General features: G+C 39.2%; 1 protein-coding gene and 1 long non-coding RNA gene across 5 annotated transcripts in view; one reads left to right on the top strand and one right to left on the bottom strand.

Annotated features, from left to right (window-relative positions):
* LOC135309239 (uncharacterized) overlaps positions 1-24,615 on the top strand; it is a 27,481-nt gene extending 2,866 nt beyond the window's left edge. Inside the window, exons 1-5 of one of the 2 annotated variants that reach the window (XR_010369540.1) lie at positions 1-1,059; positions 7,125-7,164; positions 21,467-21,570; positions 22,452-22,528; positions 22,658-24,615. The exon at positions 1-1,059 is cut by the window's left edge and continues 2,866 nt beyond it. This is a non-coding gene — a long non-coding RNA (uncharacterized LOC135309239). Of the gene's footprint in view, positions 1,060-7,124; positions 7,165-21,466; positions 21,571-22,451; positions 22,529-22,606 lie in introns of both variants that reach the window. The other variant, XR_010369541.1, reaches the window with a different exon arrangement.
* Positions 1-26,360, bottom strand: part of ARHGAP15 (Rho GTPase activating protein 15) — a 320,750-nt gene that overhangs the window by 35,668 nt on the left and 258,722 nt on the right. For all 3 annotated transcript variants that reach the window (XM_064435287.1, XM_064435286.1, XM_064435288.1), the window contains one exon: positions 22,632-22,766. In XM_064435287.1, the coding sequence (XP_064291357.1) occupies positions 22,632-22,766 (135 nt within the window). The remainder of the gene's footprint in view (positions 1-22,631; positions 22,767-26,360) is intronic.

Genomic DNA, 26,360 nt, shown 5'->3' with positions numbered 1-26,360 from the left:
TCGAAACTTCGGGAAGACGGCGACAGCAGTGCTCCTTCTGTCCACGCTACTGGCCAGGCAGGCGCGGATCAGCAGGCCACGCTGCGCAACCTGTTTCCCCGGCGGTACAGATTTGGAAGCGGCAGAGATAGCTCGCGAGGGGCATTCGCACCTATCAAAACAACAGGCAGGGCTGCCACGCTTTCAGCGCGAGGAGCCGCGCGGGCGAGAGGCAGCCCTGGCGCGGGTGTGAAGCGATGGAAGCCTTCGGCGCGTCCCGCCGAGATGGGGCCGAGGTGCTCCAGTGCTCCCGGCCAGGTGGCTCCTTGCCTCCAACCTGTTTTGTCTCCTCTGTGCCTTAAGGAGGGACTCTTAAGCATCTTAAGTTTTTCCTTTGATACTGGGGGGTTTCTTCCTCTTTGAAAGGTGCTGCTTTATTTCTTTTTTTTTTTTTTTTTTTTCATTTTTAGCTTTATTTTTCCCTTTTGGAAATTTGATCTCGTGATGCAGCTATTAGTGCCAGGTCTCTCACTGAAATGTCACTGACTGCCATCCCCCTTTTTTTGTGGGCCCCTAAGAGCAGCCTTATGGCAGTTGTGGTGGGATTCAGCCACTTAGATGCTGGCAGCTCACCACGGCAGGGAGTTACCCTGATGTATCCACGTTATCCTCCAACCGCGCCAAGACGTGAGGAGCTTCTGGGACACTTTGTGCAGAGTCTCAGGTGCTCTAAGGCATATTAAATGGCACAGTAGATGCATCAGAGTTTAGTAAATAGATTTACCTGATGCAGCTGAGTGTTTATTTATTTGGAGATTGTATCTGCAGACTTGCAGCCCACCTCACCCCCTTTTGCTCTCAGGGGTGGGTCACGCTCTCTCCCTGGCATTATCTGTAGGGTAAGGGGCATGAGGAATTTGGGTGTTCACAGGCAATGTTGTCCCAGCACATCCTGACAATAATCTCTTGTTATGGAAATATTTTGATCTACAGCTACAGATCTTTGAATCTATAGGGTACAGCTGCTCCCATGACTGGTGGTTTCTTGGATGGGAACCAGTACCATGCTGAAAAGCCCAGGTAAATCATCATTTTGTGTTTACTTCGCTCTGCCCCAGTGATTTCACTGCATGATTTTCAAAAGAAGATCCCCTCTGCAAAACGAAATGGTTCCCACCTTGTGTTAAACCCTGATAAGGATTTGTTAGAAGCTTTGATCACTGTCTACCTGTTAACACACAGAATACTAAAGAGCCCTCCATGTTCACAGGGGGCAGTGCAGAATTATTATTATTTTTTATTTGTGATAAGTATACTATCTGTAATAATTTATAGACATTCTTGAATTTCTAAATATCAAGGCTTTGCCAAATATTTTAACTATCCCTCCATGGCAAATTGTCTTTAAATACTAGCAGTTTTTTTCTTTTTAACATTTACTTGTGGACCAGAAACACTTGCAGTCTATTGCCCCTGGCCTTCTGTGAGAATGTTAGTTAGCAATGCTCATAAAAACTCAATTCATCAATGTGAACATAATTTGCTATGAACAGAAAGCTCACAAAAGGGTGAATTTGTCAGATAGACAGGTGGCCTGAGATCTCTCCCTGATACTGAACGATATGAATAATAGATTCTGGTAAATGTATGCCAAGACTTGAGCTGTAAACACAGCTGCCTCCATTCCCTTCCAGAATAACAGCTTCGAGAACGAAAGCACAGGAACCACAGTTCCACCTGAGGACTAAGCCTGTGCATGTACACACACACACAAACACACACACACGCTCACTCACACACACACACACCACACAAATGCAATGTACTTGCAGGCTCACAAAGAAAACAACCCCAGGAAAAGGACAGAGGCCTTTCCAGCTCCTTTCCCAAACCCTTGCTCTGAGCGGATTTTAACATGTGTGGAGAGCAGAAGGAGGGAATAATAGAAAACATTTAAAATATATTTTAAAATATCTGCAGTCACAGAAATAAATCTTTCTCTGATCCAAGGACAAAAAAAAAAAAAAAAAAAATCAAAACAGAAACCAAACCACTGATCTGGCTTTTGTAGGTAAAGGATCCAGAAGTAAGATGGGGAAAAAAGCATCATAATATCACAGCTGAGTAAATATAAAATAAAATTATAGGGCTTTTTTGCTATGATACTACTTCCAAAAATTAGCTAACTGTAATGATCCTTGCTAGACATGCATAATGTTGGAGATTTTTTGTTGCAGGTTACTGATATTTATTTCTACAGTATTCAGTTTTCACTGCGGTTTTTTTTAGGCTTAAATCATTAATTACTGCCCATGGACTGGGAAAGAAAGATATTATATGTGCAAAAGTGACCTTTCAGCTTTTGTAATGAACAGCTTTCTGCTGGATGTTTGCCCAACATAACTTCAGAGCAGGCTGGAGGCTGTTCCAGGCAATCCCAGCGACCGATGGTACAAAAGGGTTGCTGTAATGTTTGGACAGCAGTGGGAAGGACCTACTCCCAGGTCAGGTCTCTCTGGTCTCTCACATAGGTGGGAGTAAAAGAACTGAAGGACAGTGACTTTATTTTGCTAAAAAATCCCCAAAAAAGTCTTAAAATGGGCTCATTTGGGGCCAACCACGTTAATTTTGAGAGTGTCTGAATCAGTTGACTTTAAAGGGCAGAAATGGAATGTATTGTAGGAGAGAATGATTGGCTGAAATCCTTATTTTGGGCTATCAAACTCTTATTTTTGCAGTTCTAGCTGAGGGCTCTCTTTACATGGGCAGGGTTTAATATATTTTCCTCTTATAGGTATAAAACAAAGGACTTTTCCCACACCAGCATGCCTTATTTTAGGGATCAGGCAGGCTCTTTATTTGATCCCTCTCTGGCAGTGTTATAGCCCAGGAAATGAACTGGGAATTGTATCATCTGAAGTTCATAGATGTTTGTTAATATTTGTTATTTAGGGAGGATGCTTCTCTGTAATGAGTTGGCGAAGGTGAGAGACATGCAGGCAGAACCAGCACATCCTAAAGCTCCCAAAATGTGACCGCATATGAGATATTAAAGGCAAAATGGAAGTTCTGAACAAATGAAATCACTGTCAGAATAATAAAAGAGAAATGAGCTATGATCTAATCTGTTTTCTAGCAGTGTCACAGAGGAGCTATAATAAAAGCTATTTGCAAAGTTCAGAATCATTTCCCGTGCAAAGCCATTCACACACTCTGCGACTCTGGACAAATGGAGGGGGTCTTGGCTCTGCCAAAAAAAAATAGTGTGCAGATAGTTCACTATTAGTTTTAACTTTGTGCACCTAAATTTCTCCGTTGGCTGCAATTTAAGCTCCCTCTTTCTCTGAGATGGCACACAACTTGTGCACCTGGATTTCTCCCTCTAATTTTGGTGCCTCATCTTCACACTTTTCCAATTACAAGCTGCAAGTGTAAAGGACAAACAGAAAAAGGAAAAAAAAACCCCATATCACTGGATGCTTATCTAACCTGGTTTTGCACCATCCATGCTTTAAATGAGAGCACAGCAAAAGATGTGCTGTGTCCTCATTGGAAATGCTCACTCTGCTCTTCTTGGAGTGAAATCCCACTTCCCATGTGCCTCTATTTCTGTGGCATCCTCTGTGCAAGCAGTGTGAGGAAGAGACAGACAAAAGGGGTGCAAGGAGGGATGAAGTGAGTCTATAAATGCCTGTTTCTCCCCTGATCTTCACAATGAAGTGATAAAATATTGATGGTGGTGTACCCAGGGTCTTTCACAGAGCTAATGAAGGCCCTGCTCTATATGCTCCTCCCTTTAAAGCAAATAAAAGAATTAGTGACAGCTTCCCCATGTTACTTGTTTGCATTTTAAAGGGACATGGGTTGGAGAGCTGGAAATAGAAATGAACCAAATGGAATAGAACACAGAGCAGAGCTGAGCTGACCTTGGTCTAGGCTGTGGAAGAAAGTATGAACAGGTGGAAAAGGAAAACATCCTCCACTGATTTCTGCAGAATTGGAATAACAGCAACCAATCTCTACATAGAAGGTTCTCATTTCAATTCACTAAATTTTATTACAGGTAGATTAAGGCATGGCAGAGGGAGAAAGAGAAATCACAATTTCTCTAATATGACAGCCACCATTTCAAACAAAATGCAATTGAGATTTAAGAGCAGCGTGGACCTCTTGTGTATCTACAAAAAGTCCCTGTTTTGACCCAGAGATCCACTCACACTGAAATAAATTAATGAATTAACATCAGTGGAAAGGGCAGCAATAACAGCAAACTGTGGGACCTCTCTGGCTTCCTGGCAGTGTGACTGGAAGGTTTCTGAACATTTTGGAGTGTGTGCTTATAAGTTATCTCTAGTCCAGGATGGTGTCTGCTGAAACTGAGGTTTGATATGGTCATTTAACGTGAAGACCTGGTGATGAACACCAATAAATCATCTCCTGGACTTCATGGGCTGGGCACTGTCCTCTCCCAGAGGGATCCTTTCAGAAGAAACCTGCTTTTGTTGCTTAGCAAAAGCAAAAGTCCACCAAGGATTCATGTACACAACCTTCAAATCTCAAAACGCAAAAGCGAGCAAATCTATTTCCACCCAAATATCTTGGCTGTCTTTGCACAAGTCTCTCTCTGATCCTCCCAATTCCCTTTGCACCCATCTTCCTTGTCTCCCTTTCTCCTTTGCTTGTCTTTATCTTTCCCTTACATATATCATATGCTCCAAAACAGAAAACAAACAAACAAAAAAGTAGTTCACAGAGTGAAGGGCTTACTAATATACTTATACTATACAATATATATTATACTTATTAGACTTATTATTATACTTATTATACTTACTTACTACCTGGCATATAGGTAAGGTAAATAATCTTATTTTTTTCATGTTTAACTGGACATGGGAATTACTATACATAGTGATAAAATAATTCTCCTGCTGGCTGCAAAAGCACCACCAAGCAATCAGTGTGAGTCACCAGCAAAAGCCACAGAAGTCAAATAAACATATGATGCATTGCTTCTATGTGGGAAAGCCTAATGTGTGGAGAAGACAAATATTGAGGTCTCTGTCTGGATTGCTGTATCAATGGAGATGACTGAGTTACTGAAAAGTGGATCTGACCCAGGAACTGAACTTCACAGGGTAATTTTTGTGATCTCTGGTGTGCTGAAGGTGAAAAATAAATGGGCATTTTAAAAATAGGACTTGTAATCCAACCCTGCCACCCAACCTATCAAAATGCTGCTATTATTTGGCTATGCATAAAAAATATAATAATATTATATATTATATATTCCATAGTACACAATGAATTACATATATAATTATATATCTATATCTATATCTATCTATATCTAATCAAAACAGAGAAACCTTCCATGGCATTTTTTCAAGGGTTCAGGTTTCTAAGTGATAGAGCTTCTGATAGAGCTCAAGATCAGGTTGGAAAATATATGAGACTATATTACAATTAAATAGGCTTAATCTGCAGAAAAGGAAGTTGATTGGTGTAGTTTACTTTTGATATTATTGAAATAGAAATTGAGATTTCAGAAGTCACAATGGCTCTACAAGTCAAACTTGACCTTAAAGCCACAGTAGACCCCTTCATCAAGAGGAGCCTTTTGGTAACTTAAAGTTGTCACACTGATTCTTCTGAATTTATCACTTGGAGTCAGCTCAGTGGACCTCAGCTTTTTGTTCATAAATCCACAAAATGGTTGTTCCACAATACCCACAAACATGTATTAGAGTGTTAATAAAAGCCACAGAAAGAATTAAAAAAGGTGAATATACACCCTTATTTGTAATTGGGAATAGGAAATCTTAGGAAATTCAAAATTGCACAGTGCACTAGGCAGCTATGGCAAATTAAAATCTGGTATGGTGAACGAATTAAAGAGTAAAAGAAGGCCAACCTCCCTCCCAAGGATATGTAACCAACCTGCTGGAAAACACACTTTGATTGCATCTGGAGCAGAGGCTGGCTAGGGCACCAGGGGAGCGCGGGGCAGGGGCTCGCCCTGGCCAGGCTGCACCTCCTCTGACACGCGATGGAGGGATCAGTGCAGCCCCTGAGCCCCTGCACAAAGCCTTCCTGCACCATCCCTGCAGCACAAAGCCTTCGAGGGGACACCTCCTTTACCTCCTGACACAGGACAACACATCACAGGCACCCACCCAGCTTGGGTGAGGGAGTCTGCAGTCACAGACCAGAAATGAGCTGCCTCTCCCAGCTCATGATCCCTAAAATTACTCCTATGGTACTTGGAGGTTTGAGATGACCTTACTCTTGCCTGAATATCTTTTATCTTTTTTTTTAAATTGAAAATTTATAGGTGTTATGTGTACACATTCACAGGCACACACATATATTATGATCGCTGACAAGACTGAAGGAGTACAAAAGGAAACTTTTTTCTCTGCTAAATATGCAGTTTAATTTCTCACGCACATACCAAAAGAACAAAAAAAACCCCCCAAAAAAACCCCAAAACAAAACAAAAACCCCAACAAAACAACAACAAAAAACCCCTCTTCCCTCCCCCACCAATAACCAGTGGTTTGGCATTTTGGCAGAAAACTTCCTAAGTACCTCAAGCTGCTTTCTATGTTTAGTGGAGAAGCCTGAGTGCACCACTAAGTCTCTAACTCCACTTGAACTCTTGCACTAAACATAGAGATGGCCCTTTCTTCTCTAAAACATTCTGGGCTACAAGCTGGATGTGTCAGCAATATAGCAGATGGGGAAAATGTATACAAGTATATTAATTTTGTGGCCCAGATTTATGCAGAACACATATTTCCACAGATTTTGTATAGGATTTAAATTCTTGCTTTAACCCTTACTAGATAAATGTGAAGCTTGGAAAGATGAAAAATGTTTGTGGAATTGGGAAATGGGACAGAGAGGGCTGCTGCTGTCACTGCTTGCTCTGGTACCTGATTTACAAAAATAATCTATGCCCTACCATTTACTTGCTCTGAAATATTTATATTAATTCTACCAGTCTCCCAATGACTTTGCAAAGTTAAATTAGCTCATAATTAATTAGCTTCTTAAAACTTCCTGGTAGAAAGCACAACTGGGCGAGTCAAGCTAAAGAAAGAAAGAATTTTTTGACTTTTAATTTTTTTGTTCTTTTCCAGGTAAATCTAGTGATGTGCCTGCATGTTCACAAATATTCAGGTGAGCCTTTTTATTCCCTAGAAATCTCCCAAAAACAAAAGGGCTGTGCATGGCAGGGTGGAGAAGTATTTCTGAGAACATTCATACCAGATGTGTGCTCACGGCCCATCCTGAAAAAACTCTTTTCATTGTCTGCACAATGATTTGTCAACGAGTTATAACTGCTCATGAATTATTTGCTAAAGGAAAAAATAAATTCCCTGATGGCTTTACAAGGATGTTCTATACACACTTTTCCAAGGGCTTTAATCGTACTTTAGAAGTGGATGCAGCCACGTTGGTGCTGAGTTTGGAGACATATCTTTGTCTAGGATGGGGTGAATCAATTAATTTTTATGTGGTTTATGGAGAAACACTAATGAGGGCAGCAATTTTTTTTTCCTGAGGTTTGCTGGGTAAAGATACTTGTAAGTATGACTGTAGTGCTATTATAAAGTAAATACCTGTAACACTCAGCATTGTACATAAATACTAAGTGCTACAAAACTTCCTGAAGTGTTCTACCAACCTCAGGCATCTCCTGTGCAAAAACAGAGGTGACTTTCAGATTAGCACCTGGTTTATTTTTATTTCTTCTACTGGAAGTTTTTCCTGCTCTTAACAGAGGGGTAGGAACAAGATCTTTAATGTTCTTTCCAAATCAAACCATTCTGTGATTCTGTGGTTCTACGATTTCTGAATTTTACCCAGAAAAATTTCATTTTGAGTCATGTTGTGCACAGGTAGCAGTTATGTGCACAAATATTTTTTTTCTGTTTATTTTGTGTCAAAATTTTTATTTATGTCGTTATATACATGCCCACTCCATGTACCTTTTTGTTCAAACCAACACAGCCAGAGAAGGAGAAAGACTGTGAATTATCTTTTACATTTAGCTCACCCCCAGAACATCGTGGGACTTACTGACTGATACACAGTGGAAGTGACAGACAGGAAAAGCCTGTCAACCCTCAGGTCCATAAGATAAACATTTTCAAATAATTTTTTGTGCCTGGCATCAAAAATGTGGCTCAGATCATTAGGTGAATAATTTCCAGTGAATTTTTAAAGCAAATTCCATGTAAGTAATGCACAAAAGGAGACCAGGCTAAGCCACACATGACAATGTTTCTACAGTAAATTTGACAGGCTTAAGCAAAAAAAAAATATTTGTATTGACTGAAAAGCTGCATTTCTGCAGTACCTTATTCAACAACTCAGGAGAACATACAGTGTGCTATCTGCAGGATAGCTTTTTTTCCCCTCCAGATGTCTCTTTTTCCTTCCAGAAGTTGCAGAGCATTGGACAAGCAGTAACAGATGATGAACACATGCATAACTACAAATGGGCAAGCTGATTGTTTTCAGAATTGGTATAAACATTTGCTCTTGGATTGAGATTTAGCCCATAGCAAATCTTTACATTCTCGTTATAAACCTCTGACAAAAAGAGCTCCTAATGAAAATGCTGACAGTGTGAAAACGTGGTTATGGTCAGGAAAACAAATGGATAAAAAGTGGCATTTTGTAGTTCCATATGTATACTTCATCAGGGAAGTCTTTGCTAAGTTTACACTTCAAAGCTAAAGCTTGATGATAACTGCTTCTCCTACCCTTTCTATTTAAGGCCCCCAAACCTACTTCTATTACTGCTATCTCCTGCACTAAAATTGGAAAAATAAAACCACCAGGGGCTGGGATATGAACTTTCCTGAGAGCTTAGTGAGAGAGCCAGCAGCTGGATTTTTAGCATCTCTTTTATTTTTGATTGTATAGATAATAGTAGAGCCTAATCAGGACATGGAGTCACTGCGGTAGGGTATAACAGACTGAAAAAAAGGAGAGAAAAGCAGATTTTTCTCTTTTTTGGAGAAGAGAACTGCACTGTGTGTCAGCATGGGGGTTATGGAAACTGGGTCTGTTTGGCTAAAACAGCCCCAAACACACTGTGCCCACACCTCCCTGGCTGTCCCATGGCCACAGAGCAGCACAAGAGGAGAAGGGACATGCTCGTAAAATCTATTTTATCCTTGTTCATCACAGCACAATCAAAAGGCCGATTAGTAGGTGATAATAGCATAAAAATGTGGCTCTACAAGCCCAGAGCATTTGAATGTTTTTTGGGACAAGCCACTGAAATAGGTGCAGTCTGACAGAGCACTTAAATCTTTCCTCAACACCACCAGTGCTTCCTAGGCTTGCTCGTAACTATGGAATAAGAGAAAAAGATAAGAGAACATAAGAAAGAAAAAGAAGAAAAAGAAATTAGAAACCCTAACCCAAGCTTTTAAGAACCAGGAATGTCAAACAAACTTGGGGCTGATAACCAGGAGGGAATTTGGCACGGTGGTAGCAACAGGGGGTCTCCTCAGGAGTTCTAGTAGGTTAGACAAATTATTTTTCCAAGACACAGAGGAAATGTTCACAAGGAAGGGGTTACTGGGAGGGATGCCTTTCAGGGAATCCTAGAATGGTTTGGGTTGCAAGAGCTCTTAGAGATCATCTGACTCCAACCCCTTGCCATGCGCAGGGGCATAAAATAATTTTGCATAAAGCAAATTGAGTCACAGGCGAGTTTCAGGAAGAGCTCAATCCTGACAGCAGGATTGCCTGTGGAACTGGAAAATCCCCACAGTGCCACAGACAGTAAACAAATGCTCTGCTCAGAGAGACTTCACTGGTTGTGGGATAATGAACGTGGAATTATATCATTGCAACAATATACACCCGCTGAATTTGACTCCACTTGAAGAGATGAGAGCTCTTAAGTTGCTACGTTGAAAACAATTTAATTGAACCTTGCTAATTAGAATATAACAAGTAGTTAAAAATTATGCAATGTTTTAAAAATGTTTTAATTAATTTGAAATTCTGATGGCAAATTAGTAAATGTACGTCAGTGTCTTCCCCTGCTCGACTCAATACATCACAGGAAAAAAAAAAGATATATTTTTTCAATAGGGACACTGAGAAAATGTATACAAGTAGAAAATAATAATGTAGAGTAAAGAATAATTAATTAATTCAAGCTTCAAGATAAGATCACTGTGTCCTGCTGACCCTACATGTTAATCAGTTGATTGATTAATTGCTACAATCATAATAATTATAGGGTATAAATCTAAGTACATTTAATGATAGTTTACACTTAGAATAAAAATATCTTTTATGTCTGCTTATCTTCATCATTTCTTGAAGCCCAGTCATATTTTTTGTTTGCCATAAATAAACCTGAAGCATTTTTAGATGTTATCTTTGTGATGAGGTAGGTTTAGATTTCATTCATCTGATCAGCAATATTTTTTTGTGTGGCCTCCACCTCCTGTCTAATGAAAAATATGTTCCTGGATGAGAAACAATTGATTATGTGCAGTAACCAATACAACTTCATCAAAAGCTCATCCTTAATTGAAAGACAAGGGGACATACCAATGAGGCCATTGTATAATTAAAGGCTGTCTCTAACCAGAAGTTTTACACACTGAGTGATTCTTTTGCTACAGAAACTCAGTCTGAGGTGAAACAGTGAAGCAGATCAGCAGGACAGAAAAATATGTTTGAAAAAGAATGCAAAGAAAATCAAGAATTCTGTTGATTTTTGATTAATGGAAAATAGTGAATATCTTGACATCATCCTTGAATTTGTGCTTTCTCATTAAACTTAATCATGCTTTATGGCTGCACTAAAGGAACAATAGAGGTCCTTGTACCTCAATTGACACAGCTGAAATCCATTTTTTTAACCAAAAAGGACATGTGAAAAAGAAAACTCAGCCACTGAGCCGCTCAGCTAAATTTGAATGCACTATTAGGGAGCAGATCTGAAGTTATATGGCCTCAGTCATTAATGAGGTGTTTCTGTAGCAGTGGCAGGTAGAAATTGTAGTTGTTTGTACTCTGCATGTTTAATGGATAAAACCTCCTGTTTCTATTATTGCCATCCTGATTAACAAGTCTTGCCACTGAAAGATGCCAGGAAACCTTAAACAACTGTGAGTTTTAAATTTTTTTAAATAAAAGTATTCTGTTAAAACACAGACCTTGACAGAAGATTTCATGACCATTTTCAACTGAGCAGTTCTAGAAATTTTGGATTCTTAATTTGTAGAGCTGGTATCCATACACTGCTCTGCAATTCTCATTTTGTAGAGATATTTGTTAAATAAATAATGCTAGGTTAGGAATGATAGTATAAATATTTTAAGGAGACACCAAAGCATTAGGAAGGAAAAAACCCCAAAAAAAACAAAGCAGGCAAATTCCAAGTGAATGAACTTTTACTGTCTTCAAAGTATTACCTGACCTTCTACTTTTGCAGCTTGCTTGTCTCAAAGTTACAGCAAAGGAGGAGATAACAGTGAAACTGTACTATAAAAATAAATTACTATCATGAATATTAAGCAACAGGGATATAATAAACATGACTGCTTACATGATTCTGATTTATTGATACTGATTTGCTGTAAATTATCACACAAAATACTTGTTTTAGTTGTTCAGGAACATGTGCAAAATAAAGCTTAGTGGACACTTCCCAAAGACCTTGACATCTGTCACTAGATTCACACTGGGGACTCTTGATGCCTCTTTCTCTGGTAGGGATGCAGCAGTATATTTACTTTTCCTTTCCATGGATTTATTTGGTTTTAATTTTTGGCTGCCTGGCTTCCTTAAACTCTCTCTTTTAACCATGCACAGTTTTTTAAAACTACTATCATGGAGGTTCAGCTCTGACACAGTGGAACAAATCCAGCTGCAAAATCTCCTGAAGGCTGTTCATGCTTGTTCTGTTAAATAGTGCTCACTTTGAGTCAAGAGGTTTCATTACTATATTTATGAACCTCTTGGCACCAGGAGTTGGGATTTCCCAGTGCTAAGCATTAATGCATTTTGCATCACTCTCTAGCACTGGGAGCTCTGGATCACAGGTGCTGAGGGGTTAAAGACATTAAAAAATTGTGCAGGTCCTTATTTCCAGACAGAAATCTTTAATGCATGTGTGTGTGTGGATGGCCTGAACAACTTTCAGAGAGCACAGGTAGAAAGCAGGCTGCCACTGACAGCTACTACCAGGAACTGCAGGTTTTCAGGGATCTCAACATTAATATGGCTATATTCTGCATCAGATATTTGTTATCCAAATTGATGGAAAGTATCGTATCTGAAAATAGGATTATTCTTCTTTAAATTTAAAGCCTGCTTTGTGCTTATGTGGCTTATATCACTTCATGACATGGTGTGTTATGTCAAACCTAAGATTATTTTTGGAGATTTCTGAGACAGAATCTACTTCATTTTGCCTGTCATCAGCCTAAAGAATCTGCCAAAGGACCCCTTTTTATTTTTTTTTGAGGCAACAATTCACAAATACCATCTGAACTAAAGGACAACTACTGCTTCAAAGCAAAACCACAGATCCTGGATCAAATTCTAACATCTCCTAAAGTGGTTACTCTCATCACGGTTTATTATTTCTCTGTGGAGGATTTCTCTCTCCACAGTGGGCTAATTTTTTGTAAAAAAAAATTATACACTTAAGCTTGCAGCAGGGACATGGCCACATCAGGTGCCCTGATCTGTGGTAGAAAGAAAACCAAGCACCAACCTCAGCTGTAGGTTAGTTCTGGCTGCATGTGAGCATCCAGATGCAAATGGAACACAAGCCAGGGAAAAGGCTGTTCTGGAAGTGGCACTTGATAGCCCAGAGCTGGAGCTGCAGAAGCATGTACAAACCTGCCTGCCAGGCAAGCCTTCCTGCTTTTCCCAGTTTGGTTTGTTTGAAAAGGAAATTCAAAAGAGAAAATGGGGAAAAAAAATCTAAGTGTGAAGGCTAAGTTTATGCACGTTCCCCTAACTCAGCTGCTTGAAACATTGAGAATACCTAGAAATACTCCATAAAGTTAGTACCTATTCTGAATACCACAGATGTAGCAGTTTAGGTCTTCAAACAGTGTACCAGGTCCTCAAATATCTATGTGATGAGCAGCAGAGAACAGCTCAGTTGTTACTGTTTTTTCACCTAGACAGCATCACGCTGATCTTTGCTGCTTCAGATCCAGTGTGCCACCACACAGGGGTGTGGTGCTACTCTTATTTGGAAAGGTGGAAACTTCTGGATTGTAGGAAGGTGTAAGCAGGGAGAAAGACAGCATAGCACAGTGGGTGATGGCTTTCAGCATCCTCTTCCCTTGTTCTTGGAGGGTCTCCTTCTCCCTCCCTTCCTGGTCTTTTATTCCCACATTCCCTGCCTCACTTCTTCCATTTTTGCACCTCTGAAATTGTGTAACTGGGGCATTATAGGCTGCTTCTCCTCCTGTTATTACTTTCCCCAAGTGGAAGCTTCACTCACAAGTCTGATGAAACATTTTTCCCCTCGAACCCAGAATGCCAATTCTCACTTTGTCAAGAGCTCCAGATAACCCCCAGGAGAATTTCCTCTCCCCCTGCCTCCCCCAAACACTCCAGGTCACAGGGATCTTGTCACAGTCACTAAAGAGCTCCTCCCTCTCTCTTTTTCCCAACCCTTTCCTGCCCAGTGTTGTTGCTTGGATTTCTCAGTTTCTCTTTCACCACTTTATCCTGTTTGATTTTCTCCATGGGTTTCCCTTATGTTAACCCAGATACAGACTCTCAAATTGGCTTTATTCTTCCTTCTGCCCTTCCCTTCAGAGAATCACAGGATCATTTAGGTGGAGAAGACCTTGAAGATCATCAAGTCCAACCATTTCCCCAGCACTGCCAAGTTCAGCACCAACCCACGTCCCCAAGTGCCACATCTACACCACTTTAAAATCCCTCCAGGGACAGGGATTCCATCACTGCCCTGGGCAGCTGTGCCAGTTCTTTGTCCCTATGAAAATAGTCTCTTAACCACAGATGAAATTTAAATTAGGCTAATAGACTATTTTCCATGCCCCAAAATTAAGTGGAAGAGGAACAAACTGAAACCCCAGCCTTTCTCCATTTGCAAGTGTTTGATTCCATCCTTTGAGAAGCAGCAATTGGTGTAAAGCTAACAGAATGTTTCTGGAGCCTCTGTGATTAATCTGGTAATTACTCACAAATACAAACTACTGCTTTGCAAGTTGAAGTGAGGCAGATGACATTTCCACCACGCATCCAGTGACTACTCCACCTTCCCATTAATGTCACTGCTCTGAGGAACTGCACCCCATGGCAGATAAGAATCCAGAAAAAAACTTTTAGCCATGTTAGTGTTCATGCAGTCAAGGACAAGTCAGAGTTTAGACAAAAATCTCTCTTGTAAGTGCTGCTTGCAAGCCCTGGCTTCAAAGCACAGTGCTGAACCTACCACGTATTTAAAAGTTCTTCAAAAGGGTCTCTCTATGTAGATTACTGCAGATTTGTATCCAATAATTTATTGTGGGAGCATTAAACCATTCATATCACAAACACCTGTGCAAGCCAGTTGGCCTAGTCAATTCTTGTTTAACATTTAATTATGAATATAATTAGCATGAGTTAAGAGACAGGCCAGGCATCCGCAATAAAATTTCTGCTATGCTAAAAAAATTATAACTGTAATAACAAAAAAGACTAAGCTGGGGGGGGATATGTCCCTCCTACGCAAACTTTTGCATGATAGAAAAATCCAAGTACAGATTCTTTTAAAACTTCCTCATTTCCTTTGATGATAATTGGAAAGCCTCCACCATATTTATAAGAGCAAATTAAAATGTTTTCCTGTCCCTGTATTAGGGCAATTTCATCACTGGTGTAGCCCTTTGAGTGAGGTTCTGAAGGGTGTCCTCTTTTTCTCAAAAGGTAAATTTTATTCATTAAATACAATTCAAATATTATTTCATTTGATGGGATCATCAGAACACTCTGTCAGGTAAAGTTTACAAAGGGGAAAATCCTGTTAAAATGTTGCTTCAGTGCATATTTCAGAGTTTTATGAAGTGTTCCTTTTTAGCAGAACTGAGTGCTATCCAAAGAAAAGAATTAGTAAATATCACAACTTATCTTGCTTCAACCCAGAGGATCACTTTTAGAAAAATAAACCCCAAATCAATCTAGAATCAGGCTGCCTATGGACAGGTGTTACCTGAGCATCCTTCACAGGGACAAGCCCTGCAGAGGAAGTAAATTTTCATGTGTAGATTCTGTTTTCATCTCCCTCCAACATCTTAATTAAAACTTTCCAATAAAAAAAGGGAAGAAATGTCTTACCTATTAATGTCTTTCCTTTATTTCTTAACATTTCTTAATTTCTTAAGTTGGGCTACTTTACACCTCCAAAGAAAAAAATCTATTCAAAGACATGACCTCCAATTTTTATGTTTTTTTTTTTTCCTAGATGACTTGCTTCCAGACCTGAAAAGATCTATTTAAAAATGCTGTTGAGCAGAAACAGTTTGCAACTGTGAAGAAAAGGTCATTGAGAAAGAACTAGGAGGTTACCAGGACATATTGTTCCTTGACACCTCCTGGGAACAAAAGCCTGGAGTGAATCTCTTTGGTTACCAGTTTGCTGCTACTGCAAATACAACAGCCTCCATTGAGATCTTCAGTGGAGATATTCTTTATTATTGGCTTGAATTTAGGTGGAGACTGTGTTAGAATATGATAACTATAATGCTGGGAACATTGCAGCTTAAATATATTTAAATATTTTTTACTTATATTTTCTCCTACTTATTTGTTTCACTCAGAATGGTCATACACACTTTTAATCTGTATTTTGTTAACACCCATAGATTAGAAACTTCTCTTGTAGTCTCTGTCTCTGGCACCATCTTAACATCTCTTCTAAAATGTGAGGGCTTTTCTTTCTCTGCCAATACCAGTTAATGATTGTTGAATCAGATATTCACACAGCTTTCCAGATAAGTTTTCAAGGACAGATCAAAAATGGATTTAATACTATTCAAACCCCATGTAAAATACCCAGTACCATGCTCTGAATGTGCTGCTATCACTTTTTAGCGTTATCATATTTGGGAGAATGTGTATACCACACATATATTCATACATTTGCATGGTTGGGTATCCCTGGGATTATACTACTCATAAAATCATTCCTTTTTTTCAGTAAATTTTTTAAAAAAGTGCACCTTTTGATTACTTCTTGTTTCTACACAGTTGGTTTTTTCTGTTCACATTAGTTTATGGATCTCTACTGTCTTCTGATACTTAAATTTGGCCAAGAAAGTGTATTAATTATGATGTATCATGTGAAATATATTGTGGTGACCTTGGATTTGTTTATAAATCACCATGTTCACATGAAATTGAGGCTTTCTGATGCCATGCCAAGCCCCAAAACTTCCTTGGACAAGTAAATGGAGGATAGAGAAACGATTTCAATAGGAGGCTCGCCAACTGTGAATCTGAAGGCAGTTTGATTAGGACTCGAAGCCCACAGATTGAGATTATGACAGAAATTTGCATAATGCCAGAGACTGATAAGATTTGGTTTCTCAGGAACCTATTACGTGATGATGTTAAGAGACTGTCATGGATTTCTTACAGTGCAATATGCTGACTTGTCTTTCCAAGACGAGTTGGCCTTGAGCCTTGTTCTTTGTAAGCCTCGAGTGAGGTTTCTTTAGATGTCTTTTGAAAATCTCTTTAGACATCTTTTGTAACTTTCCACCAAGATGATACAAGGATGTTATGACTGTCAGAATAAATGAATGTATTTACTTCCTTTCTGTTTCCCAGCTACTATTTTCATAACACTGCATAGTTGTTCAGAGCAGGTCCTTCCTACATTATATTTTCAACCAATGCAACTCAGTTCTTTGGTCATGATTATGTATTGATGACTTGTTTATTGCCTCCTGACACAGGGTTTTTTTTTTTGTTTGGTTTTTTTTTTTTTTTTTTGTGTGTGTGTTTTGGTTTTTGTTTTTTTTTTTTAAATTTTTGCCTGATTTTGGTGCAGACAGCTTCTGTGCAAACTCCTCAAAAGTTACATTATTCAGTGCAAAAATTTGCTCTGGTCTGCTGGAGACCAAAACGTCATCATTGCCCAGATAGATGTGAATTTCTGCAGCATGTTGTCTGGAGTCACACAGGCAGTGGGTTCTTGGGGGCTCTTAGTGAAGCAGAACAGGAGTCAAAACTCAGAAAAAACCTTTTTACCAATGCCAGAAATGCTGGAGATGAAGACAACTGACCAGCATGGAGAGGACTAACAACTGCTGATAGCACCATTAGCTTTTCAGAGTTAAAACAAGCCTATGATTCCCATGGGAGAAGAATTCATTGCTTTGTTATGTTGCCATCATAGATTTTGTCAGACCAGACCAGTAAAGACCAGTATCACAGACCAGCAAAACAGTAAAAAAAAAAAAAAAATTTCTAGCAATTTTTGCTAACCAAAAAAGTTACAAAACTCTATCGTGTCTAAGATGCTAAATAACCATCTTCAGTTTCTGTATAGTAGGATAACACATAACATTGTAGGATTGATAGGAATGACATTGAGAATTCTGCTAAGCATGCACCAGGAGACCTTAATTGATATATCGAAAGGATATGTGTGAAATCATTTGAAAAAAGTGTTAATGGTCTATCAGAGCAATCACAGAAAAAAAAAAATCCAGATCTTGAAAAACAAAAATTAAATGAGTATCTAATGTGGACCTTCAGTGGGGTCTAGGCACTTAAATTCCGCAAAACTTTATTCAGCTGCCATCTATCCCTAAAGGTGCGTAGGCTAATTAGGTACTACAGTTGTGACCTTTGAGCATCTTTGGGTGACTATGGCTCTGCTTTTCCCCATGCAAAGAAATGCTTCCTTTCCTTTCAGGACTGAAAATCCTGAGCTCCAGAGATGGGGGATTGCTTTGTCTAATTGTCTGGGGGGCTTGATCCTTGGGGGGATTGCCAGAACTGAAGCCATATATGCTGACTGGATCTGGTGCCCTACAAACCATAGAATCCTAGAGTGATTCGGGTTAAAAGGGACCTTAAAGATCACCTTGTTCCACCCCCTGCCATGGGTAGGGGCATCTTCCACTATCCCAGGCTGCTCCAAGCCTTATCCAACCTGGCCTTGGACACCTCTAGGGATGGGACATCCAGAATTCTTCTGGCAACCTGTGCCAGGGCCTCACCCTCACAGGGAAGAATTTCTCCCCAATATCTAAGATAAACCCACTTTCACTTTGGATCCATTCCCCATTGCCCTGTAAAAAGGCTCTTGTAAAAAGACAGGCTCTCCCTGTCTTTCTTGTAGTCTCCCTTCAGGAATATGTCCTTTCTCCAGAGATCTGGTGGTGGGTGTGGACTCCACATTTTCTGTTCCACACGCTGAGACCTGAGACATGTCAGGCTAGGGATTCCACTTGAAAACCTGCAAGTCAGATTTTCAACACTACGTTTTTTTTAATTAATCTCATTCCTCTGTTCATCTGTCTCAAGTGGGAAACCCACTGCAGTAACTGATACGTTCATTCAGAAAACTGTCTGCAGGAGAATCGTAATTCTGGCAGAAGGATTTCTATTTAGAGTATATATATATATATAAATACACTCACATCTGCCTCTGTGTGTGCATTTTAAACAATAAATCTCCTATTTATCTACAGTGCTTATGTGGCACCTATTAAATTCATATTAGAGATAAGGAACTGAAATTGAAGGCATAATCACTAGACCTCATTGAAAAAAATTTTTCCAATGTAGTAATCTTTCCAACCTGTTGCAGAGAAAATCAAAGACCTGAACCCAAGCCTCCCAAACCAGAGACAGATGTTGCAGCTTTGGGAACTGGGTGGAATTTTCCTTTGTGGAATATCAGTCAGGTTTTTTCGTAAGTGCAGTTGGACAGATGCACTGTCTGTACAGATGCACAGTCTACACAGCTTGCTCCAGCTGAAAAGATCTGGAAGGACTAGTGGATATTTAAATATTTCCTGTGCTGCGGATATCAGCCCTCATTTCACTGTAGTAGAAATTTCTTTTTCTCCATGCCTTTGCCTGAGACATTTCAAGAAAACTAGTTCAATTACAATAAAGACTTGGAATCAGCTACCACATTTACCTGTTAACATTTCTGAACAGACTTTAGGGGTAGATTTCAGTGGCTGAAGTCCTGAAAAAAGTTTGTATGGCTATGAAGGATGAATTCTGTAAATAAGGTGATTAAGTGTTTCAGTTGTTGGCACTTCTACCACCTTACTCACACGAAGCACAATTTTACTTGCAGACAATCTGTTGAACTACATCTACTGATATTCCAGAAAATCAATAGAACTATTTGTGGTACTGAGTAATTTCAGTGTGGCTGAACCTGACTTCATAGCAGCATTTGGGCACACTTCAGAAGTGCATATTTCACCCAAAATAATACAAAATGACTTGCCAGTAATTCTAGACAAAGTCCCTGGATAAGTCACCCTACTTTCCAAATCCTAGGAAACAAAATTAGTATTGGGCCAAAGGTCTTGTAGACTTCCATTTATCATTTATAAGTTCCCGGATATAAGTTGTATGGACACTTGTTATCCAACCTCAACCTGGCAAGCAGAATTCCGAGCTTCTTCTAATTATCTTCTAATATTCTGGTCATATGTAAATTGTTCTAACAGAATGTCCATATCTAAAGTTAGTTATAGGGGAAATTGAAGGTGGAGAGCAAGTGCTTTGCATAATACAGAGTACTGTAAAGTTTTGTTCCCGTGCGCATAATTAAAATGGCAGCAGCATCCAGGAAAATTGACACTAAGCTTGTTATGGAATTTTCTCCACATAGTCTTTACAATATTATCAGAATAAGGAGTCCACCACACGTCTTGGGTTCTAATTCTTCCTGAAACCTCCAGCTAAAGGACTATGTCCCAATAAATGTTTTTGGGAACTTGTCATTGCCTTCTACGTGTAGGTTTTTAGATCCCTTAATCTTACATAACCAGTGCAAGGCTCTGACTAAGGAGTCTTCACTGCTGGGATATAATCAGCATGGCAATCCGGGAATCAAGTTGTTTCCTTTCTGGCATTATTCTAACTGTACTGCACACCCATCACTGCATGCTGATAATTCTAATTTTTTGAAGAATAATCTCTTTTTCAAAACAAACTGGAGAAGGGAGAAGACATTGTAGCAGCTCAGTACTGACCAGTCAAATTAATTAGCACTAGTAGCCAAAGAATCATCTGCAATGGAAATGATACTGAAGAAAAGAGATTTTTTACTTTGCCTCAAGACTATTAACATACAGAAGAGCTCCAAAACCACTGAAAACACCTAATTGTTGTTTATAGACATTTTTTAAGTAGAGTTGGTAAGAATGCAGATTTGTAGATCTTGCGGCAGTAAAGGCCAAATAAAGAGAAGATTGATTGGAAATCGTAGCTTACTTTAGACAGTTGGATTAGGTAGAAATCACCCTGATGTGCAGTAAAGCAAGCAACAAGAATTAGGGTTTGAAATAGTGCAAAGCACATCCTAGAGTGCTAGCATTTCCTTCCTTTGAATAAACTGTCTTAAAATCCCTCCATAAATGACTGTTCATTAGCCTATCAATGTGTATAATGGCTCTCAAAATCATAATAAGAATTAATAATAGTTGAAATAGCAGAAAGGGACATTAATTTCTTCATTCATGAATATTAATGCCTTAGTAGACAGTCTCTTCCCGACATGCTTTCAAACTTAATTCACAAGCCTACAACCGATTACCTGGTACTTTCACTACTAAAAACATCCCCACTGGGCCACCAAAAGATGTCAAATCACCCTGACTTGGACACTAGCAGAGAGGCTGAGGGCAGAAGACAACAGGAGTGTGATCCTGGTGTGCTGATAACTTTCTTCAGAGTACAATGGTGTTTGCAAAAGATTCCCTGATGGACAATAAAAAGAGGGATAAGGAGGAGGATGAATATGCTTAGCCCCAGAAGACCAGTGTGGTGGTGGATTGTAATGGCAAAAGATAGACCACGGAATTACTGGGTAGTTGGGGTTGGAAGGGATGTCTGGAGATCCTCCAATCCATCCCCTGCTGCCAAGGCAGAGTCACCAGGAGCAGGTGACACAGGAGGTTCCAGACAGGGAAACTCCATGAACTCCTTGGGAAGCTGCTCCACTGCTCTGCCCCCCTTGATGTAAAGAAGTTCTTCCTCAATATCAAATATTGGACTGCAGAATTAGCTGCATAGCAGGTGTGGATAATCTGTCAGGCTGTGGCCCACGAGATGATACCTCACTCCTCCTTTCCAAGAGGCAGAGAAGATGGATGTAAAACCACCTGAAGGGCATGTTCAGGTGCTGGTTCTTCAATGAGCATCTTATCCCAAGGCATCACAGAAGCTGAACAATAAGAAATTCTTTATTGTTTTTCCCTCTTAGCACTGCAGACGCTGTGCAACAGGAACTTAAACTTGTGAGATGATGTGCCCCACCTGATTTCCTTTGGAAGGAGAAGGAAGTGAGCTGCCAGGAGTAAATTTCAGGTAATTTAACTGCACTGCATCTCCAAATAACTGAGCAGGGAAGGATCATATGAGATGTATTTAACCTCATTATATCTGATGCTGGGTCTTGAAAAGCTTTAGTTGAACTAAAGACTCTTATGAATATAAAATCAAAGTGAGCTGTACATTAAGGGTTTCGTATTCCCCGACAGCTGCGCATGTGCACACCCAGCTCTCATTAACAGCAATGGCAAATATGTGTGCCCATCACTCAGAAATCAGACCTCTGAGTACTTTGTTGGGTTTGTTTTTTTCCTAGAGATTTTCTCTATTGGATCTTTAATTAATCTCCTTCTCGGCTTTTTTCCCTTTAAGCAACCCCTCTCCCTCCCCCTCTTTCCAACAGGAGCAAACCCCCAAATCACTGGGTTTTTTTGTCAAGTTTTTCCAAGCTGATACAGTTTTACAAAATGCACCTGCATATATTAAATACAGGGAGGGTTTGCAGTACATAAACCACAGAGGCGTGGAACGGAATAAATGCCTGGGACTTTGAAAATACTTTTGCTGCCTGCCAACTTTAAACAAAAAAATAATAATCAAGCAAAGGTAGATATGAAAATGAGAACATGAATGTTTTTGCATTCTTTTTGTGATCACTGCAAGGCAAGATTCTGCAACCTTGTGGAACAAAACACACGCATTTCATTCTGATTAACATAAAGACAGCCCCTTCTAACATGATTCACAATTATTAGTCTCTCTCTTGTGTTTGGGGATATATGGATTATCAGCCTAGCATATTTTGAATACATACACATTTTAATTCCTTTCCTAAACCATTTTAGGCACTATAGTCAAATTGCAGAGACAAAATTTATAGATCAATAATTCAATATTTTTTTTTTCTTTCTCTCCAGTTAAACACCTAAACGCTGTAAGAGATAAAAGGCAGTCCCAAAAAACAATAAAAAGACAGGATCACGGATAATGGAAGGTAAGTCAGATTTGAGATGCCCCTGCTCTTCTATTTTTAAGTTTATTATTATTTTTATGTAACAGGCTATTTCACTAGCTGCTACTGTATGTGATGTACTTACTTATCGCCTCCACAAACTGTTCAAAGAAGCAGTATGGGAACAGCGGCTCAGGCAGCTCTCTGAAAAACATCTTGAGTGCTCCGGTGACAACGTGGATGTCCTCCCACTGGCTGTCGTCCAAATTCAGCTTCTCTTCTGGGAAAACACGAGGAGAAATGGAACAACTGGTTTTAATGAAACAATTACAAGACACTAATTATTATGTTAATGTTTGCCTACTATCATCAGCAACCGTTAACAGCCTTCTGCACCTAGAGGTTTGGTGCTGTGCATGTTTTTTTTTTTCCTTTTTTTTTCTTTTTTTTTTTTTTTGTAGGAAGAGAACATTTTCAATGGAATACCATCTGTAGGAATGCAGCTAACAAAAAAACAAGAGACACAAAGAGACAGTACCATTGACACAGTATGTCAGATACATTTATTCCCATAATGCATCAGTATGAAAATTAGCATCACAGCTCAACATGATTCAAAGCTATTTGGTTTTGAGGCCGAGGGGCTAAGAGTTGCCAACGATGGACGGCTCAAGGGACCGGCCTAAAGGCCTTGCTGAGCCAACAGGAGACATATGCTAAACATGGCAATAGAAAATGAGTTATTGCTTTACATGTGTTAGCCTTGCTATGTACAAGGGAATAATGGGGAACGCTTTTCTCCTGTTTTTTTTTTTTTTTTTTTTTTTTTTGCCTGAATGTAATGTCAGCAAGGAATAGAGGACTGTGAGAGAAAGGATATTAATTCCTTCTTACTGCTTCAAAAATATTTTGTTTGGTTTTCATCTCTGGGAGGAAGATTTGCCCAGCAACAATATTAGACAGACCCCTGTTGGCCTACCTAGGCTATGCAAAGCTGTCAAAAATGATAACACACTAAAGACAAACCACAAGTGCCTCCAAAACTCTTTTGCAAACAAAAAAAAATGTTTTCTTTTGAAGCTTGACTGAGCTAAGGAATTTAAATATAAAAGAAACTAAATGCTAAAATAGAGTTTCTAATAAAAATAAAACAAGATTGGGTGATTATTCTATTTTTCTTTGAGTTTGTTTTTGTGGGTTTTTTTCTTTTTAATTCTAGGAGAATGATACTGTTAAAACATAATAAACAGTGAGATCATAATCCATATAAAACTTGAGGAAAGAGCAAATCTTTATTAGCCCAAATTAAAATGACACAAAATGACACACACTTTCTCCAAGTTCTGCTACTCAAAAAATGGAGTTTGCTTTTTTTCCCCATGTGCTATGATTTTCTCTTTTAGAAAATTTCAGTCTGAATGCAAATCGAGGGCCAACCATGAAAACTGCTGAACAAATTTAATTTGAAGCAACATAGTCCTGAAATGTTTTGCTGAATGTCACTGAAATTTCATGTGTAGCAATTCAGTTGGCTTCAAGAGCAGCCTCTTTACTGAACTTTGCTGAACAAAATGGTAAAATCATTGGAGAAATGTGGACACCCCCAACACCAGATCCCCCCCACTGTAACGGTTTTCTCTACTTTTGGGCAGAAAATCTTGTTCAAAATGGAGTCATCTTTCAACTTTTATTTAATAAATGTTATTAAATGCTTTCAAAAATTCTGGATTTGGGAGATGTATACAAATAAAGAATGAACCCAGTTCCGTAACTTGGAGTAATGTGAGACAAAGCTGGAACAAAGGCAGACTTGTGCATTTCATTTAGATGTCTTGTTTGCTTCTTTGGTTTCAAGCCTCCTTTTTTTTCCCCCCGTTTCTTTCTTTTTTTCCCATTCAATTACCTCAATCATAAAAGTAATGATTTGATCTCAAATGAGTTACCAGAGGGGATCTTCTTTAGACTCTGAGATCATATTTGATTGATCGTATTTCAACAATTAGCCTTTTATTTTGCCACACACTATTGAACTAGATCGACAGCATCTTAGCAGGCCAGCTTTAAACAGTCAACTGTTAACAATAGCATCAAAAAGAGAGACCTGATGGGGTTTACTGTCACTTTAAAGAACAGGGTGGGTTTTCACATTGTTGAAATCTGTCAGATATTTTGAAATGTCCCTCTCACTATGGTGCCACACCCCCTGCGTGCCCTTATAATAAAATTGGTTTTACTCCTGATTAAATCATTTTCTCCCTACCCACTACCATACTTCTCATAATGGACCTGTGTGCTCTACAGCTGGTGTTCTTCCCATGGTACCAATTCTTACTTTATCTTTTAAGCACTTTGCTGCTAAGATCTCATGCAGAGTGCTTATGTTTTGTTAAGAGCTTCATTCTTAGAGAAATAGCTTAACACATGTTCTAAAAATGTTGTACAACTTATTGCTTAAAACACATTTAGAAAATGTATAAGTACTGTAGTTTTGGCACAGAACTTTAAGTAGAAACCTTAAAAAAAAAAAAAAAAAGAAACACAACTTGTTTTTGCCATGCATTTGTCTTAAATGTCTAAAGTGGAATGCTTGACTTCTAAGGCTTTATAGAGACTTATCTTACCAGATTTTTGCACCATTTCCAGCTCTTCAAGGAAACGTGTTAGGAATGTATCATCGTGAAAGCAAAGGGTGTCAATTTTCCCTCTAGCAATAAGAGAGTTTTTAAAAATGTTTGCTAGAAGGAACAAATGCCAAGTCAAGGAAAAAAAAAAAAAGAAAAAAAAAAAGAGAAGAAAAAAAAGGAAAAGAAAATAGAAGTCCATTCAGTGTAAGATTCTCTCCTTTGGTTCCCACTGGAATCTCTCACATGCCATGGCGAAAGGGCCATAAACAAACACACACACACATTTCAGGCTGGGTTTAAGGGGAGGACCTGGCTTTTTGGATTTACTCAGACATATTTCTTATTGGGGTGTTTTGCTTACATAAAGATTAAGTCCCAAATCTGGTATTTAAACTTGACAGTCAAGGACTGCTTTCAGTCAGGAGATACTGTATCTGGGAAGATGCTCAAAATCTCACAGTCCTAAAAATTTGCTTTAACTTGTCAGTAGTATTTGATTAGTTCAACCATCACTGCCAGTTGATATCATATATCTTAGATACAGACACAAATATGCCCAGAAAATCCCATAAAATTTATGCTAATACCCAGGCTGAAAATATAAAGACCACATTAAGGGGAAAAAAATTGTGTGGGCACTTGTCAAGGTTATTAGTTTAAAAAAATCGATACACAATACATTTGTGAAGAGAACGTGTGTTTCACTGTGTTATTATTCAGCCTTTTCAACAATTCACATTTTTAATGGCACTTGTAATGTCTGCAGTAGAACCAAACAGGAGATCAGCTTTGGTTTAAGGGTGCTATTCTGAGGTTCAGAAAGGAAGAAGGTAATCTATGGAATGATCAGCTACAGACAGGGGGAAAAAAATAAAAAAATATGAAAATCAACCAAAGCTGCAGAGAGAGCCGAGTTTTGAAAGAAAATGGATGTGGTTCCTCTAACCACATGCCCTGCCTGGTATGCAGACTAATCTCTAGGAGCAAAATGCAGTCATTTGAGAGCCCTGCTCCTTCACTTGTCTTTTCAGATAATTCATAGCTTGTATTTTCCCAGCTCTAAGCTGTCCCTTGCCCATGCTGCCATCACGTGCCAGAGCTCCACCTTCAGAGGTTTTTGCTCCCTTTGAGCATTCCACATTCCTGCAGCTCATGGATGACCACAAATCACGGGGGAAGCAAGTCCTGCAAACCCTGCTGGCAATGCCTGGTCTGCTGTGGGGGTTGTGCCCTCAAAAAACTTTCTAAAG

This window comes from Passer domesticus, chromosome 10 (genome assembly GCF_036417665.1).
Source record: "Passer domesticus isolate bPasDom1 chromosome 10, bPasDom1.hap1, whole genome shotgun sequence".
Lineage (NCBI taxonomy): Eukaryota > Metazoa > Chordata > Aves > Passeriformes > Passeridae > Passer > Passer domesticus.
This window is presented reverse-complemented; position numbering and strand designations above follow the sequence as displayed.